At 36.6% G+C, this 12912-nt stretch overlaps 1 protein-coding gene and 1 pseudogene across 1 annotated transcript; one reads left to right on the forward strand and one right to left on the reverse strand.

Moving 5' to 3' along the window:
• Nucleotides 1–2409: 2409 nt before the first annotated feature.
• On the forward strand, nucleotides 2410–5896 carry LOC140968011 (phosphatidylinositol 4-phosphate 5-kinase 5-like). The gene is made up of 8 exons (XM_073428848.1): nucleotides 2410–3763; nucleotides 3881–4048; nucleotides 4118–4283; nucleotides 4370–4486; nucleotides 4558–4751; nucleotides 4931–5058; nucleotides 5184–5262; nucleotides 5351–5896. Exons 1-8 carry the CDS (start codon nucleotides 2592–2594, stop codon nucleotides 5637–5639), a joined length of 2313 nt encoding a protein of 770 aa, XP_073284949.1. The 5' UTR covers nucleotides 2410–2591; the 3' UTR covers nucleotides 5640–5896.
• Nucleotides 5897–6404: 508 nt separating this feature from the next.
• On the reverse strand, nucleotides 6405–12215 carry LOC140968021 (nonsense-mediated mRNA decay factor SMG7-like; annotated as a pseudogene).
• Nucleotides 12216–12912: the final 697 nt, after the last annotated feature.

Consider the following 12912-nt stretch of genomic DNA (forward strand, 5'->3'; position numbering starts at 1 on the left):
GGCCTTTCAACCATAGATCCTATATTCATGATTCTTTTCAATTATAACATATGTTTCTTCTAGCATGTTCTCATTTCTTGCCACTTCCTCCTTTCACATATTGATCCCTTACTTCATACACTTGGCCCTTGGGCACCCAATATTTTATAATGGCTTTGTTGGGTTTCAAATGTGATTCACTCATCATCCCTATCATATTTTCATTGATTAAATACCACAAATCAGTAGTATTAACATTTATTGATGTCACCACCAGCAAAAGAATCTTCATCCACAATCATGGTCTCTTTACTTTTTTGTAAATTTGAGTATCATTTATTTATTGTCTTGCAGTATAATTTTTAAAATCCAGCAAGTAATAGTCCCATGATTGAAAGAATTATGGTATTTTCAATAATCCTTACCCTTCAACTCATACCTTATTCGGAATTTGATGATCGCGACGAAATTTTTCCTCCTCTAAAAAATCAAATATTTCCTTTGTCTTAGTTATATCAAATGTCTTGTGCAGAAGCTTTCTTTTTATTTGAAGCATCCATTTTACGCTTCAACTTAGGACAAGTATGTGATCCAACGTACATTATATTGATCCGACAAAGAACTTTCTTCAACTTCCTAGTAATAAATTTCTATGAAAACTCTCTTTTGTGTGATTTCTCCTTAAGCAACTCCTCACATTCGGTTATTTTTGCCCCCAGCTCATAAAAATTCCTAAACTTCATTCTTTGAATTTTTTTAATCAATTCGAAATCCAATCATCTTTGAGTCGTTCTTATAAACTCACTCATAATAAATACATTTTGCATCTATTTCTCATTTTCTTAAACTTCTCAATAAATTTATCAACACTTTCCTCTATACATATTTTTGTGGTTGAGTTCGAAAAATTGAATATGAATCTTCCTTTCCATTTTTTGCCAGATTAATATGGAATTTCTTGGCGGAGAAGCATACCAAGTAAAAGCAATAGTTGTTATATAGTTCGGAATTAACCTTAGATTCCGTAAGAGTGTCAAAATCAGACACGACCCATCAATCCGACACGATTCAATATGAAAAAAATCACGTTTGTGTTTGGGGTTTTCAGGTTCGGGTCAGATCGGGTTGGGCTCGATAACTGACCCGAAAATAATGATCGGGTTGGGTTGGGTTCGGGTTGATCCGAGTTGACCCGAAAATTTTAAATTTTTTTTAAAAAATATAATTAATAAACATTGCCTATATTTTTATATATCGTATGCCTGAAAAAATATTTATTGTATATTTATATCATAAATTTTCATAATTTAATATTTATTTTGAACATCTTTTATTTTCTAAACAAATGTTTATTTGATTTAGTAAATATATTTTATTTTTCTAGAATTAGACTTTCAAATTTAAATCATATATATGATGGAGATTTTGTTATTATGTGTTTAAATTAAAATATTATTATTATTATTATTTTAATTTTATTTATAAAAAATTAAAAAAAAATCTAAATCGGGTTGATCAGGTTGGTTCGGGTTCGGGTTCAGGTTGATTGTTTTCGAGTTGGCTCGGGTTGAGTAATTTTTGAATAGTATATTGCCCAACCCGACTCAACCCACCCGAATTTACACCATTAATATTCCCTCTTCAGTTTTGTTCAAACTCCACGCATTAACCGATCCCCATTTCTATCGTAATCGGTTGTGAGCAGATGGGCCAAAATCGTGGGTTCGACTTTTCCTAGTGGGCTCGACTTTTATTTATTTATTTTGGGCCAACATTTTTTTATTAAATGACATAAAATTTAAATTTCACGCAAGCAATGCATTTTATAGGTTTTGATATATTTGGTGATTTTAGCCTACAATATTAAATGGCATAGACCAAGTTGAATATAACAATACATACAACTTGTAATATTTTACGGCATTGCATCGAAATAAAGATTATAAATATGAGCACAAATTGGGATATTTTGCAACAAAAAAAAAAAAGATTAAGGAAATTAGAAAAAGGAAAAGAAATGAGTTGTTGATCTCTGTAACATATGTAAAAAGCTCTCTGTGTGTGTGAGTGTGTGTGTTGCTATGTTTAGACCCTAAATTCTCTGAACTTGCCAAATGTAAGGTGGCCTTCATGTCTGAAGCGATGTTAACGTTTGATTAACAAAGTCTTCATCTTACATTTTATAAGATAACGTGCATAAAATTTCTATGTTATGGCTGTCAGAGAACAATCAATGTCTAAACATAGTACAGTGAGATTTTATGTCATTTTGACCAATTAAATCCAAATGAAACAACGATCGAAAGTTATCTTTTAAAAAAAATAATGGGATTTCCATTACATAAAAAACAACTTATGCAAATGTAGCAAGAAAGGGGACATATATGTGTCTANGCCTCATTGTTTCCATTTTCTCTCCACAAAGAGAGGAAAAAGAAAGGAGGGGTAATGAAAGATTGTTTGTTTGCCAATCTTAATCTACCTATCCTTAACTTGCATGACAAATTCTTCAACCAGAATGAAGATTATATTTCAATAAAACTTATATCTTGGTTTGTTTGATTCAAATTAATGAATATATTCTGTTATTTTGAGATATTTTTAGCCTAGCCATGAAGGCGTGGGAGGCGACAGTGCGTAAAACACAGGCTGCAGCCAAGAAACGTGCCAACACGATATTCGGCACATCTTATGCAGTAGATAATGTCGAGGGAGAAAATGAGGATCAAGCAGATGGGCATGCAAGTGGAGAAGTGTATCATGCAGAAAGATTTCTACCGAATGGTGACTATTACAACGGTTATTGGGCCGATAATTTCCCACATGGACACGGGAAATACTGGTGGACGGATGGATGTATGTATGTGGGAGAATGGTTTCGAGGAAAATCAATGGGAAAAGGCACATTTAGTTGGCCATCTGGCGCGTCATACCAAGGAAATTTCAAGAGTGGTTTTATGGATGGAGAAGGGACGTACACTGGGGCCAATGGGGGAATGTACAGGGGTTCATGGGTGATGAATCTGAAGCATGGTTTTGGTTTGAAGGAGTATGCTAATGGTGACAGTTATGAAGGAGAATGGAGCCGTGGTTCGCAAGAAGGAAATGGTAAATATCTATGGAAGAGTGGGACTTATTATGTTGGAGAATGGAAAAATGGGAAAATCAGCGGGAAGGGGACAATATATTGGACTAACGAGAATTTGTACGAAGGAAACTGGGAGGATGGATTTCCGAAAGGAAATGGGACGTTTAGATGGCCGGACGGAAGTTTTTATACTGGATATTGGAGCAAGGATGCTAAAGAACAGAATGGGACTTACTATCCCTCAGGATCAGTGGTGGTGGGAAATCTTGAATGGGATCCTCAAGAAGTATTTAATAATGATTTGAAGGATTGTACGGTTTATCCTGCAGAAAAGGTCCCTATATGGCCATCGCAAAAGAAGCTCGCGGTTTGGAGGTCTGCTAAGGGCGCGGAATCGAGTGTTAAGCCGAGAAGGATGTCTGTTGATGGTAGAATAGATGCAGCTGTAGATAAGGATATGGCTAGGATGCGTTTGTCGGATGGAGCCTCTCCTTATCATTGCAGTGCCGGTGTTCTTGACAGGGGTGCAATAGCGGGAAATGACAGTGATGACACCTTCTCCAGTTTACCTGTTGAGGGTATGAGTACTCGAGGCAGTCCACTCAGGATACCGAAAGTGGTGAAGAGACAAGGGGAGACAATATGTAAAGGGCATAGGAATTACGAGCTTATGCTTAATCTGCAGCTGGGAATTAGGTAATTAACAATATCCAGGGGCTTTCAGAAAATAATCCTGCCTTGGCTTATAGTCATTGTTCTTGACATTTATTCTTGAAAGATACGATGATTCTCTTTATCAATGGTGATGTGCAGGCATTCGGTTGGAAGACCTGGTCCACATCCATCATTGGATTTGAAGCCGTCTGCCTTTGACCCCAAGGAAAAATATTGGACAAAGTTTCCTCCGGAAGGTTCCAAGATTACTCCTCCACACCAGTCCTGTGAGTTTAGATGGAAGGATTATTGCCCAAAGGTGTTTAGGTAAAAACACAATTTATAGCTGAGAATAGCAATCTTGGATTCTAAACATAGAATGATAAATTCATGCAGGACTTTGAGGATGTTGTTCAAGGTGGATGCAGCAGATTACATGTTATCAATATGTGGGGACGATGCATTACGAGAACTTTCCTCTCCAGGAAAAAGTGGCAGCTTCTTTTACTTAACAAATGATGATCGCTACATGATTAAGACGATGAAAAAGGCAGAAGTAAAAGTGAGACTTCTATTTGTTTCCCTGACGTATAATCCAATCCAGCACAAAAGAAATATTCTTATTTATGCATATACCGGGTGTTTCAGGTTCTTCTGAGGATGTTAAATGCGTATTATAATCATGTTCGAGCATTTGAGAACACCCTAGTGACAAAATATTTTGGCCTGCACTGTGTCAAGTTGAATGGACCTGCACAGAAGAAGGTAAGATTGAAATCATATTATGTTAGGCTTTTTGATATATCTTGAAAGATTTAACATGCTTCATGGTTTAGGTACGGTTCATCATCATGGGAAATCTCTTCTGTTCTGAATATATGATCCACAGAAGATACGACTTGAAAGGCTCGACTTTTGGGAGATTGACTGATAAACCAGAATCAGAGATTGATGCAACTACAACACTCAAGGATCTCGATCTCAACTTCATCTTCCGTCTCCAAAAGACATGGTTTCAAGAATTTCGAAGGTAATACCCTATTTAAGCCAATATGTTAGAAAAGGATGAGAAGAGCCCTTCTCTTAGCTCTTCTTTTTTTTTTTTTTGGAAGAAGGAAAAGTAACTACAACTTTTAGCATAAAAAAAACATAGCATGTACTGCAATTTTCATTTGGTTCAAGAAAATGAAACTATTTTTTCCCCTGCAGGCAAGCTGACAAGGACTGTGAGTTTCTTGAACAGGAGAGAATTATGGACTATAGCCTCCTAGTTGGTCTTCATTTCATAGAAGCATCAAACGATGATCATACTCCTTCTGGTGCAAGAACACCTGTCGGTAATTACTTAACTTGTCTATGATTATTGCTATTGTAATATTCCTTTTCCCTCTTGATTATTCACAATTGACCTTGAGATATAGCGTTGCAAGAACCAATAAATCAAATTTCTCCTTTGGTGCAGATAACGGAGATTCAGAAGCCGAATCAGTTCCACGTTTATCTAGAGCAGATGTAGATCAATTGCTTCTAGATCCTGAAGGGTAACAAATTTTGACAATACTTTCCATTTTCATTGCCACATTATTAGTTTCAAGTACCGATACCTTAAAAGGCAAACTTTTTTCCCAGGTGGGCTAGCATAAAACTAGGAATTAACATGCATGCAAGAGTGGAAAGAACTGAAAGAAGGAATGAAGGTGAAGTTCAGCTAGTAGGAGAACCAACTGGAGAATACTATGATGTAATAATGTTCTTTGGAATCATAGACATTCTTCAAGATTACGATATTACCAAGAAACTTGAGCACGCTTATAAGTCCATCCAATACGACCCCAACTCGATATCAGCTGTTGATCCGAGACAGTACTCAAGGCGTTTTCGTGATTATATTTTTAAAGTTTTTGCTGAAGACACGTGAAAGATAATCGACCCTCCCATCTGTGAATTATTATCATCGTTTATGCATATATTGTTTTATTTTATTTGTTCTTTGTGTACATTTTTGGACCTGGTTTGAGCTGGGAAAGATATAGGAAACACAGCAGCAGCCACAAATGTTATTCGTCTGTAAAAGATAAGTTGCCAGAGTGAGTTTTAAGGGATATATTCTAGGACTGCCCTCTTAGGCCAAATTTACTCAAATGACGTTTTCTTATCAGTTTTGAAATATATTTGTTCGCCAATGGAAACTATCAAGGGATTAGCTATAGAATGACAGTTTTACAATTAAAAAATAGTAAAAAAGAAAATCACAATATGACTATTCTGTGATGGCTCACCAAATCAAATGAGGTATTTGTGCTTAATCAAATGAGGTATTTGTGCTTAAAATTATAATGAATTAATTTTTAATATAATTTAATTTTTAACTCTAGCTAGAACCATGCTCGCTTAAAAATACTTTTCACCCTAAACTCTAAAGCAAAAACTCAACCCATCGTTTAGAATAAGATTGATATTCCACAGAGTAACACAAATTTACTCATTTTGTCACGGAAAAACTGGTTTCCAATAACATGCATCTCTAATCTATTTACTTTCAAACTCTTTCATACAAATAATAGCTTAATTCAACTCAAGTTTCACTACAACTAATTATAATTTCTTGCAACGGATTGAATTAAAGATGTAACAATGCAAATTCAAGTTTAAACACTAGCATTCCAGCCAACTGAAACCTCCATACTAAGAAACACCCGTGCAAATTATAATATCAAAACACAAATCACTGCCAATGTCTTCGCAGTAACCAATCAACATACATTAGGGGGAAAAATACTACGAAAGTTGGGAGTCCCTTTGACGCTTATATAGTCACATACTTATTCAAACCTAACATTCATAGAATATACTAATTCAAATATAACACCCAAGAAATACTCCCGTTGACAAAGAATATTTGAAAATAGAACTTCAAGGCAAGCAGATAACTGACAGCTACGAAGACACCAGAGAACTTGAATTTGGCGCGCAAGTTAAGTACAAGGACTTCATACCAAGAATCTTCACCAGCTAAAATGCGATTATAGCACAATTTCTCTTAATTCCATCCAAACACCCACGATTGTTGGCGAAATTTGATATCCTTGACGGCTTGCTTACCCTGAACTTATCCAACAAGACAAGGCAATCAAGCTTATCAATAACTTCACCGTTTGATACCAGAAGTTCCGCTTAACCAACCTGGAAAGTGGGTACAAGCTGCATATACACCGAACAAGATACATTTTAAGAGAACCATAAATGTATGTAAAACTTGAAAAAGAATGAATGAGCTACAAATCTGAAGGAAGATGTTTTAGTTTAAAGAGCAACTAGAGACAAAATAAACAAAATATAATTTAGCCAACAGAAGTAACAAGCGTATAAACTACATCCGTGCAGGTTCCCGAGTATTGCCTCAACAACTAGCAGCTTTATACAAGTTCAGACATAAATGTCAATTTGATCCTTGCATCAATCCAATGATCTTTAGATACATGTTCATATTTTCAACCGCGCATAAGATATTCATCAAAGTGAAAGTCTCCATGTCTAATCCAACCAACTGGTTTCCTTCCCTAAATATTCAATAAAAAATATTAGAACTCTCTAGAGACAGGTGATATAGTGTGCTGTTCATCAATGAATTACTTCCACAACAAAATTTATTAAGATCATTGCCCAAAACATCATCAATTATTGAGAGCACACATGCCAATGGGATGCAATAAGAGAGATGGACAGCACACACACTCATACATAAATAAGCAGAAAAACCTGTTCAATAGCAGGTGCCTGCTAGACTCTAAGACCATCCATGCTCTCAGAAGAACTTAACAATAGCCAATCTGCAAAGGCCGCAGACGAAATAATTTCACCAGGCAACGGACATTCGCTGCAAGCAAACTGGTGACAACCTTAATTAATAAAAATCAACTCACCTTAATTAATAAAAATCAACGACTTCCTTAAATAATAGCATTACATTAACGAAAACAATATAATAACTGTAAAAATGAAAAAGAAAAATAAAGAAAATTAACCGTGAAAATGTATTGACACGGAACAGAAGAAATCACCTTTATCATCTATGTTTGAATGGTCATCTCACACAAAGAAGCGACCATCCGAGAGAGTTTGTCCTTGATACTGCTGTGGAGGCCTTGCTTGTTGACTTCCTTTCTGAAATTGTTGCTGCTGCTCTGCAAAAGCCTTCAAAGTTTCTGACAACTGATAATCCTGATGGCCATTTTGGTTCTCATGCTGCACTTGCAACGCCGAACATTGCTTCCAAGGGAAAGGGAAGTTAGCTATCCCCGTTGTACTGTTGTTCTTTCCCACAGACTCTACTGTAGGTCCCACTTGATTAATGGAATTGTTAAATCCAGCTTTACGAGCTGATGATGGCAACTGATAACTATCGAGCCAGCTATAATAATCCATTTGTGTGATTGGAGGACTTTCATTTCTCACAGCCATGTTAAATGACTCATCCACGACTTTTGAAGGGGCAGAACCAAAACCAGGAGGTGGACCAAAGTGTCTGACAGGTCTACTCACTGAATTTTTCTTTTGTAATGCTGAAGTAATCGAAGGTTGTTTCACTACCATGCTGTTAGTATCTCTTCCAGAGGAACAAATGGAGTCAAGCTTTGACTGTGGCTGGTAATTATGGCTTGTGACAGCACATGCAAACTATGAGTACGAAACAGAAAGAGCAGCTGGTTGAGAAACCCCAAACTGACCTTCCAATTCAGAATTCCTAGACGGTTCATTTTTCGTCAAATGCAAGTGAGCCAATCCATTCACCGTTTGGTCTTGTGCTACAAGCCACTTTGTGCTGGGCTGGACTGGCCAATGATTCTGGGAAATGCCACTAGGAAAGGTTGTAGAAGGTTTCATTCTTGTACTTGTTGCATTCTGCAACAGAAAATGATCACGACCAATATATGAGTACACATTTCCATCCCTAAAATCAATAATTCCAGCCCTACCAACAGGAGCAATACCCCCGGAAGAAGTAAATTTTGAAGAGAATTCGCCCAAATTCTTCTCCATGGTGGAAGGCTTGAAAACAATCACCTCATCCTCATCGTCATCTTCTATGCTAGCTTCCAGCTTTGGCACAACACTGTGAGCCATTTGGCCATCCAGTGAAATGTCTAAAATGTTACATTTAAATTGGATTTGAGCGGCATTTGCTGTAAATAAACATCAGAAATACGAGGTTCAACACCAATCAGAAATCTCTTCAATTTCATATCAAAATAAAATCCGTCATGCCCAATCCGAACTACACCAGCAAGAGCCTTTACAGATGCAATAATCCTTTGAGCACGAGCAACTCTTCCTTTATTGCCTCCATCACCGCCGATGGAATGTTTCCTAGAAAAATCAAGGATGGATTGGGCAGGAATAAGAGGAAGAAATCCCTTTAATTCAAAGTCCTCGGGCAATGCAAGACAATTTGTAGTGTCACCCTCATCATACTTGCTCATATTAGAAAAACACGTTTCATCTTTATCATCATTCCCAAACATGCATTCATTTGATAAGAGTTTGTTTAACAAGGAAACACATTTGCTCCAGAAAAATGACCTTGCAGTTACTTGTTTCTCCTCCACTTCATTGCAAATGGCAACATCCTGATGACTGGCCAACCACTCCACAAAAACCATAATCCCAGGCAATAAATAGCTTGACAAGGGATCATTTAACTGGTTACACCTTTCAAATATGCAGCCCATAAATTCAAATGTAGTAGTATAAGCATTTTGAAGCAAGACTGAACGCTGTAGGATATCAGCAAATGATTGACTTTCATTTTGCTTACTCAAATTGTGCACAGAAAATATTATAATGACGACCAGCTTGACACTTATATGAATACACTCAGTGATATCTGCACCAAAAGTGAACTCCTCATTTGGGCCAAAAGAAAGGAGTTCCGATAAATCATTCTTGGCCACCGAGAACACTTCAGCAAAAGTTTCCAAGCTGGAACCACCAAACAAAGAGAAAAAAAAGTGGCGAAAAATTATTTTTGCATTGAAAAAATAGCCTTAATTTCTAAACATCCTTCAGCAAACCTTGTACGCGTATAGAGAATTCCATTCAGTCTAATAAATCTTGTGACGAAGGCTTTGAAAAGTTCAAAGTTATTCGACGCTCTCTCCTTAACTGTACTAGTTACTGCCATATTATCTTTAAAATTCGGCCTTGTTTCGCCTTTCCCTCTTCCTTTCCCTGGCATCTTCAAAGGTGCTGTCTTCTCCAAAGTAGCTTTAGGAATCTCAAGTAGTTGGTTATAACTATGACGATTCTGCAAAATAACAGGAAAAGGGATCGTAAAATGTTCTGATGACATCAAAATCAGAAGGCATCATCAGCTATGGAATCTGTGCTCATTGTGTCACAATGGAACGCATATGACACGTCACTTGATATTAGTAGACTGACATCTAGCATGTCGTAGGACTAGACCAAATTCAGGATGAATGGAACATAACTTGTGGGCTTATGCTGGATATTACTGATCAAAGCTTTATCTAGAAAGAAATAATGACCATCAGGGGAAACCAAATAGATAGAAAAACAAAGTCCAGTGCATTTTATAAAGTCAAATTTGTTCATATCACAGGGTTTTACCTTCTCGAATGCGATGATCAAGTTGTCTCTTGCAGTGACAAAGGGATTATTGGCAGCTAGACTTCGAAAATAGCGATATATAGACAACAATTCATCATTTGCATATCCAGCTAGTATAGCAAGCTGAAAAAAAGGGAAAATGTTAACCTATATGAATAATACATGATATTTAAAGGAAAATCCTCCAAATCGACAGAAAAACAAACAGGAATCCACCTGATGTTGTGGATTACCACTTGAAGGCCAGAGTGAAGAAGCTTTCATATAATAACTAGACGCAGCAGCGAAATCCCGAGCATTAGAATCCCCTTCCCCATATAACCCTTTGTACCGAGCAAGGTCCCCGAGATAAATCAAACAATGGTGGCCTGAAATCAAACCTTTTTTAACCTCGGAAAATTTATTTCCATCTTTTGACATGGTCATCTAATTATCCGGATCATCAGAAAAATATCCCAATGGCAGACCATATTTCGATCTTATCTTCAACATCAAATCATGATAAAATCCAGTTGCCTCGGAGAGAAAAGACTTAAGCTGGGAACGAATCTTTGTAAGCCGATCAGGACCAACACGGACTTGAACTTTCCCATTTCGGGATGTGGTTGATCCTGCTGAAGCTAGAGTTGCATTGAAGAGTGCCCTTAGCTCCTCAATCCTCCTATAATGTAATTGCCACAGAGAATATTCTATGTCATGTTGTTCAGAAAAGGCATGATCTTGAAGAATAATTGCTTCATAATTTTCGCGCATTTGTTGCCATGTGTTGGGGTCGGAGGGGATTTTGGCCTGCGCTGCTTCCCATTGGTTTTTATCCAACTCAACATTCTAAAAACGAAATGAACTAAGGCTCAGGAAAAGAAAATCTAGTTTTACCCATTTCAGACATAGCATGGATGATAGGTCCATGCAAAGTGCATACACAGTCAAACCATGGAATAACCAACACAAAATACAACTCTAAGGTAACATCAATAGAATACCTTGTTGAAGAGACGCAAAACACCCTTTCTTGAAGAACTTGCTTTGTCGTTATCCATTGGAATGGTCATCATTCATTATAATTTGCAACTTCAGAAGAAACAGGTGACATATAATGCACAAGAAACAACCTGCGATATGATTTCCTTAGGGAATAAGAGATGAAGAATAATAATGTGAAAACTTTCAACAGTCATTCTGCACCTGTATTGAAACAACACTATGCATTTTCTTGAAATCCTACATGTTTTAAATGTACATTGGTAGAATGTAGCCAACCCTCTTGCTCAAGTTCAACTCTAAAAGTCCATAGTATTTCCAACATTATTAATAGGATCAGAAAGAACATCAGATTATTGGTCAATACATCATCAGATTTCCTACTTGCTCCCCTTCTTTTGACTATCAAAATCAATTTTCTCTAGGCAGGCCACATGTACGCTTATTCAAAAACAGGTTTATTCAGATTGCAGATATGAGCCCAGCTCATTAGCAAAAGTAGTTCAAGCATAACTCGCCGATGGAACTTTACATGTAGAAAAAATGTAAAGATATATTAAACTACACATGAACGTAAAAAGAAAAAAAGAAAAAAGACACGAATTAGAGCAAACTCAATCAAATTACTGACCCCAAATCAATTTCATAAAAAAAATTAATGCAAAACATCAAATCAGAGAAAAATACTCACCCTAAAGCAAAACAGCACTGGATCTTTCCCTCCACGACTACACTCGATCCCACGAATATCAAGAAATCTCTTTTTACATACAAGAATGCAGAGCGAGTAAAAGATGACGAGTAATGACTTCAAATTTAAGGGTTTTTCTAGGATGAATTTTGATAAATATGAAAAGAAAGAGAGAGGAAGACGAAGAATTGAGTACGATTGGGAACGCAATGGGCAGGGTATGGGTCGGGTTTCATACATCCATCTCTATATTCATTTATTAAATTTATCCCCATACCCATCAGATATTGAATTTCATCTCCATCCTCATACCCATCGGATTATATCAAACTCGCCTCTATACTCGAACCCGAAAATCCCCATACCCAATTACCCAATTATTTAATCGGGTCTAAAAATCCGTCCATACCCTCTTCTATTCGGGTCGGGTATCGGATCCTCCAACGGGTTCGGAGGAAATTTCCATCCCTAGTGTACGACCTTTTCGATTTTTAAAACCAAATTGCCCTTCAAAAGAGTATGTGTGACGAATATTTATTGATGGTCCATTATATAGATATTCATAATAAAAAAATAATATTTTTAACATAAAAAGTAATATTTTTTATAGATGATCCAGATAAGAGATTCGTCTCACAAAATACGATCCGTGAGACCGTCTCACACAATATTGTTGATCATACGGACAATTATAGAGTTTAACTTAAGTGAATTAAAAAAGAAAAATGAATATTCACGAGCAAAAGTTTTCTAAGAGTTCAACTTACTACCGAGCCGAACCAACAATGTAAGATGGATGCTGATAGGAAAAATGATCTAACGACAACTAATGGAGCTTAACTGATACTTTATTTCAATCCACCAGTAGCCCAAATCCAAACATTTTCTA

This window comes from Primulina huaijiensis, chromosome 2 (assembly GCF_012295235.1).
Source record: "Primulina huaijiensis isolate GDHJ02 chromosome 2, ASM1229523v2, whole genome shotgun sequence".
Lineage (NCBI taxonomy): Eukaryota > Viridiplantae > Streptophyta > Magnoliopsida > Lamiales > Gesneriaceae > Primulina > Primulina huaijiensis.

Bases quoted from the DNA above. Each gene is read 5' to 3' on its own strand.
- LOC140968011 (XM_073428848.1), top strand. From the start codon at position 2,592: ATGAAGGCGTGGGAGGCGACAGTGCGTAAAACACAGGCTGCAGCCAAG. The intron at 4,049-4,117 runs GTAAAAACACAA...AAATTCATGCAG, and splicing joins TATTGCCCAAAGGTGTTTAG to GACTTTGAGGATGTTGTTCA. The intron at 4,487-4,557 runs GTAAGATTGAAA...TTCATGGTTTAG, and splicing joins ATGGACCTGCACAGAAGAAG to GTACGGTTCATCATCATGGG.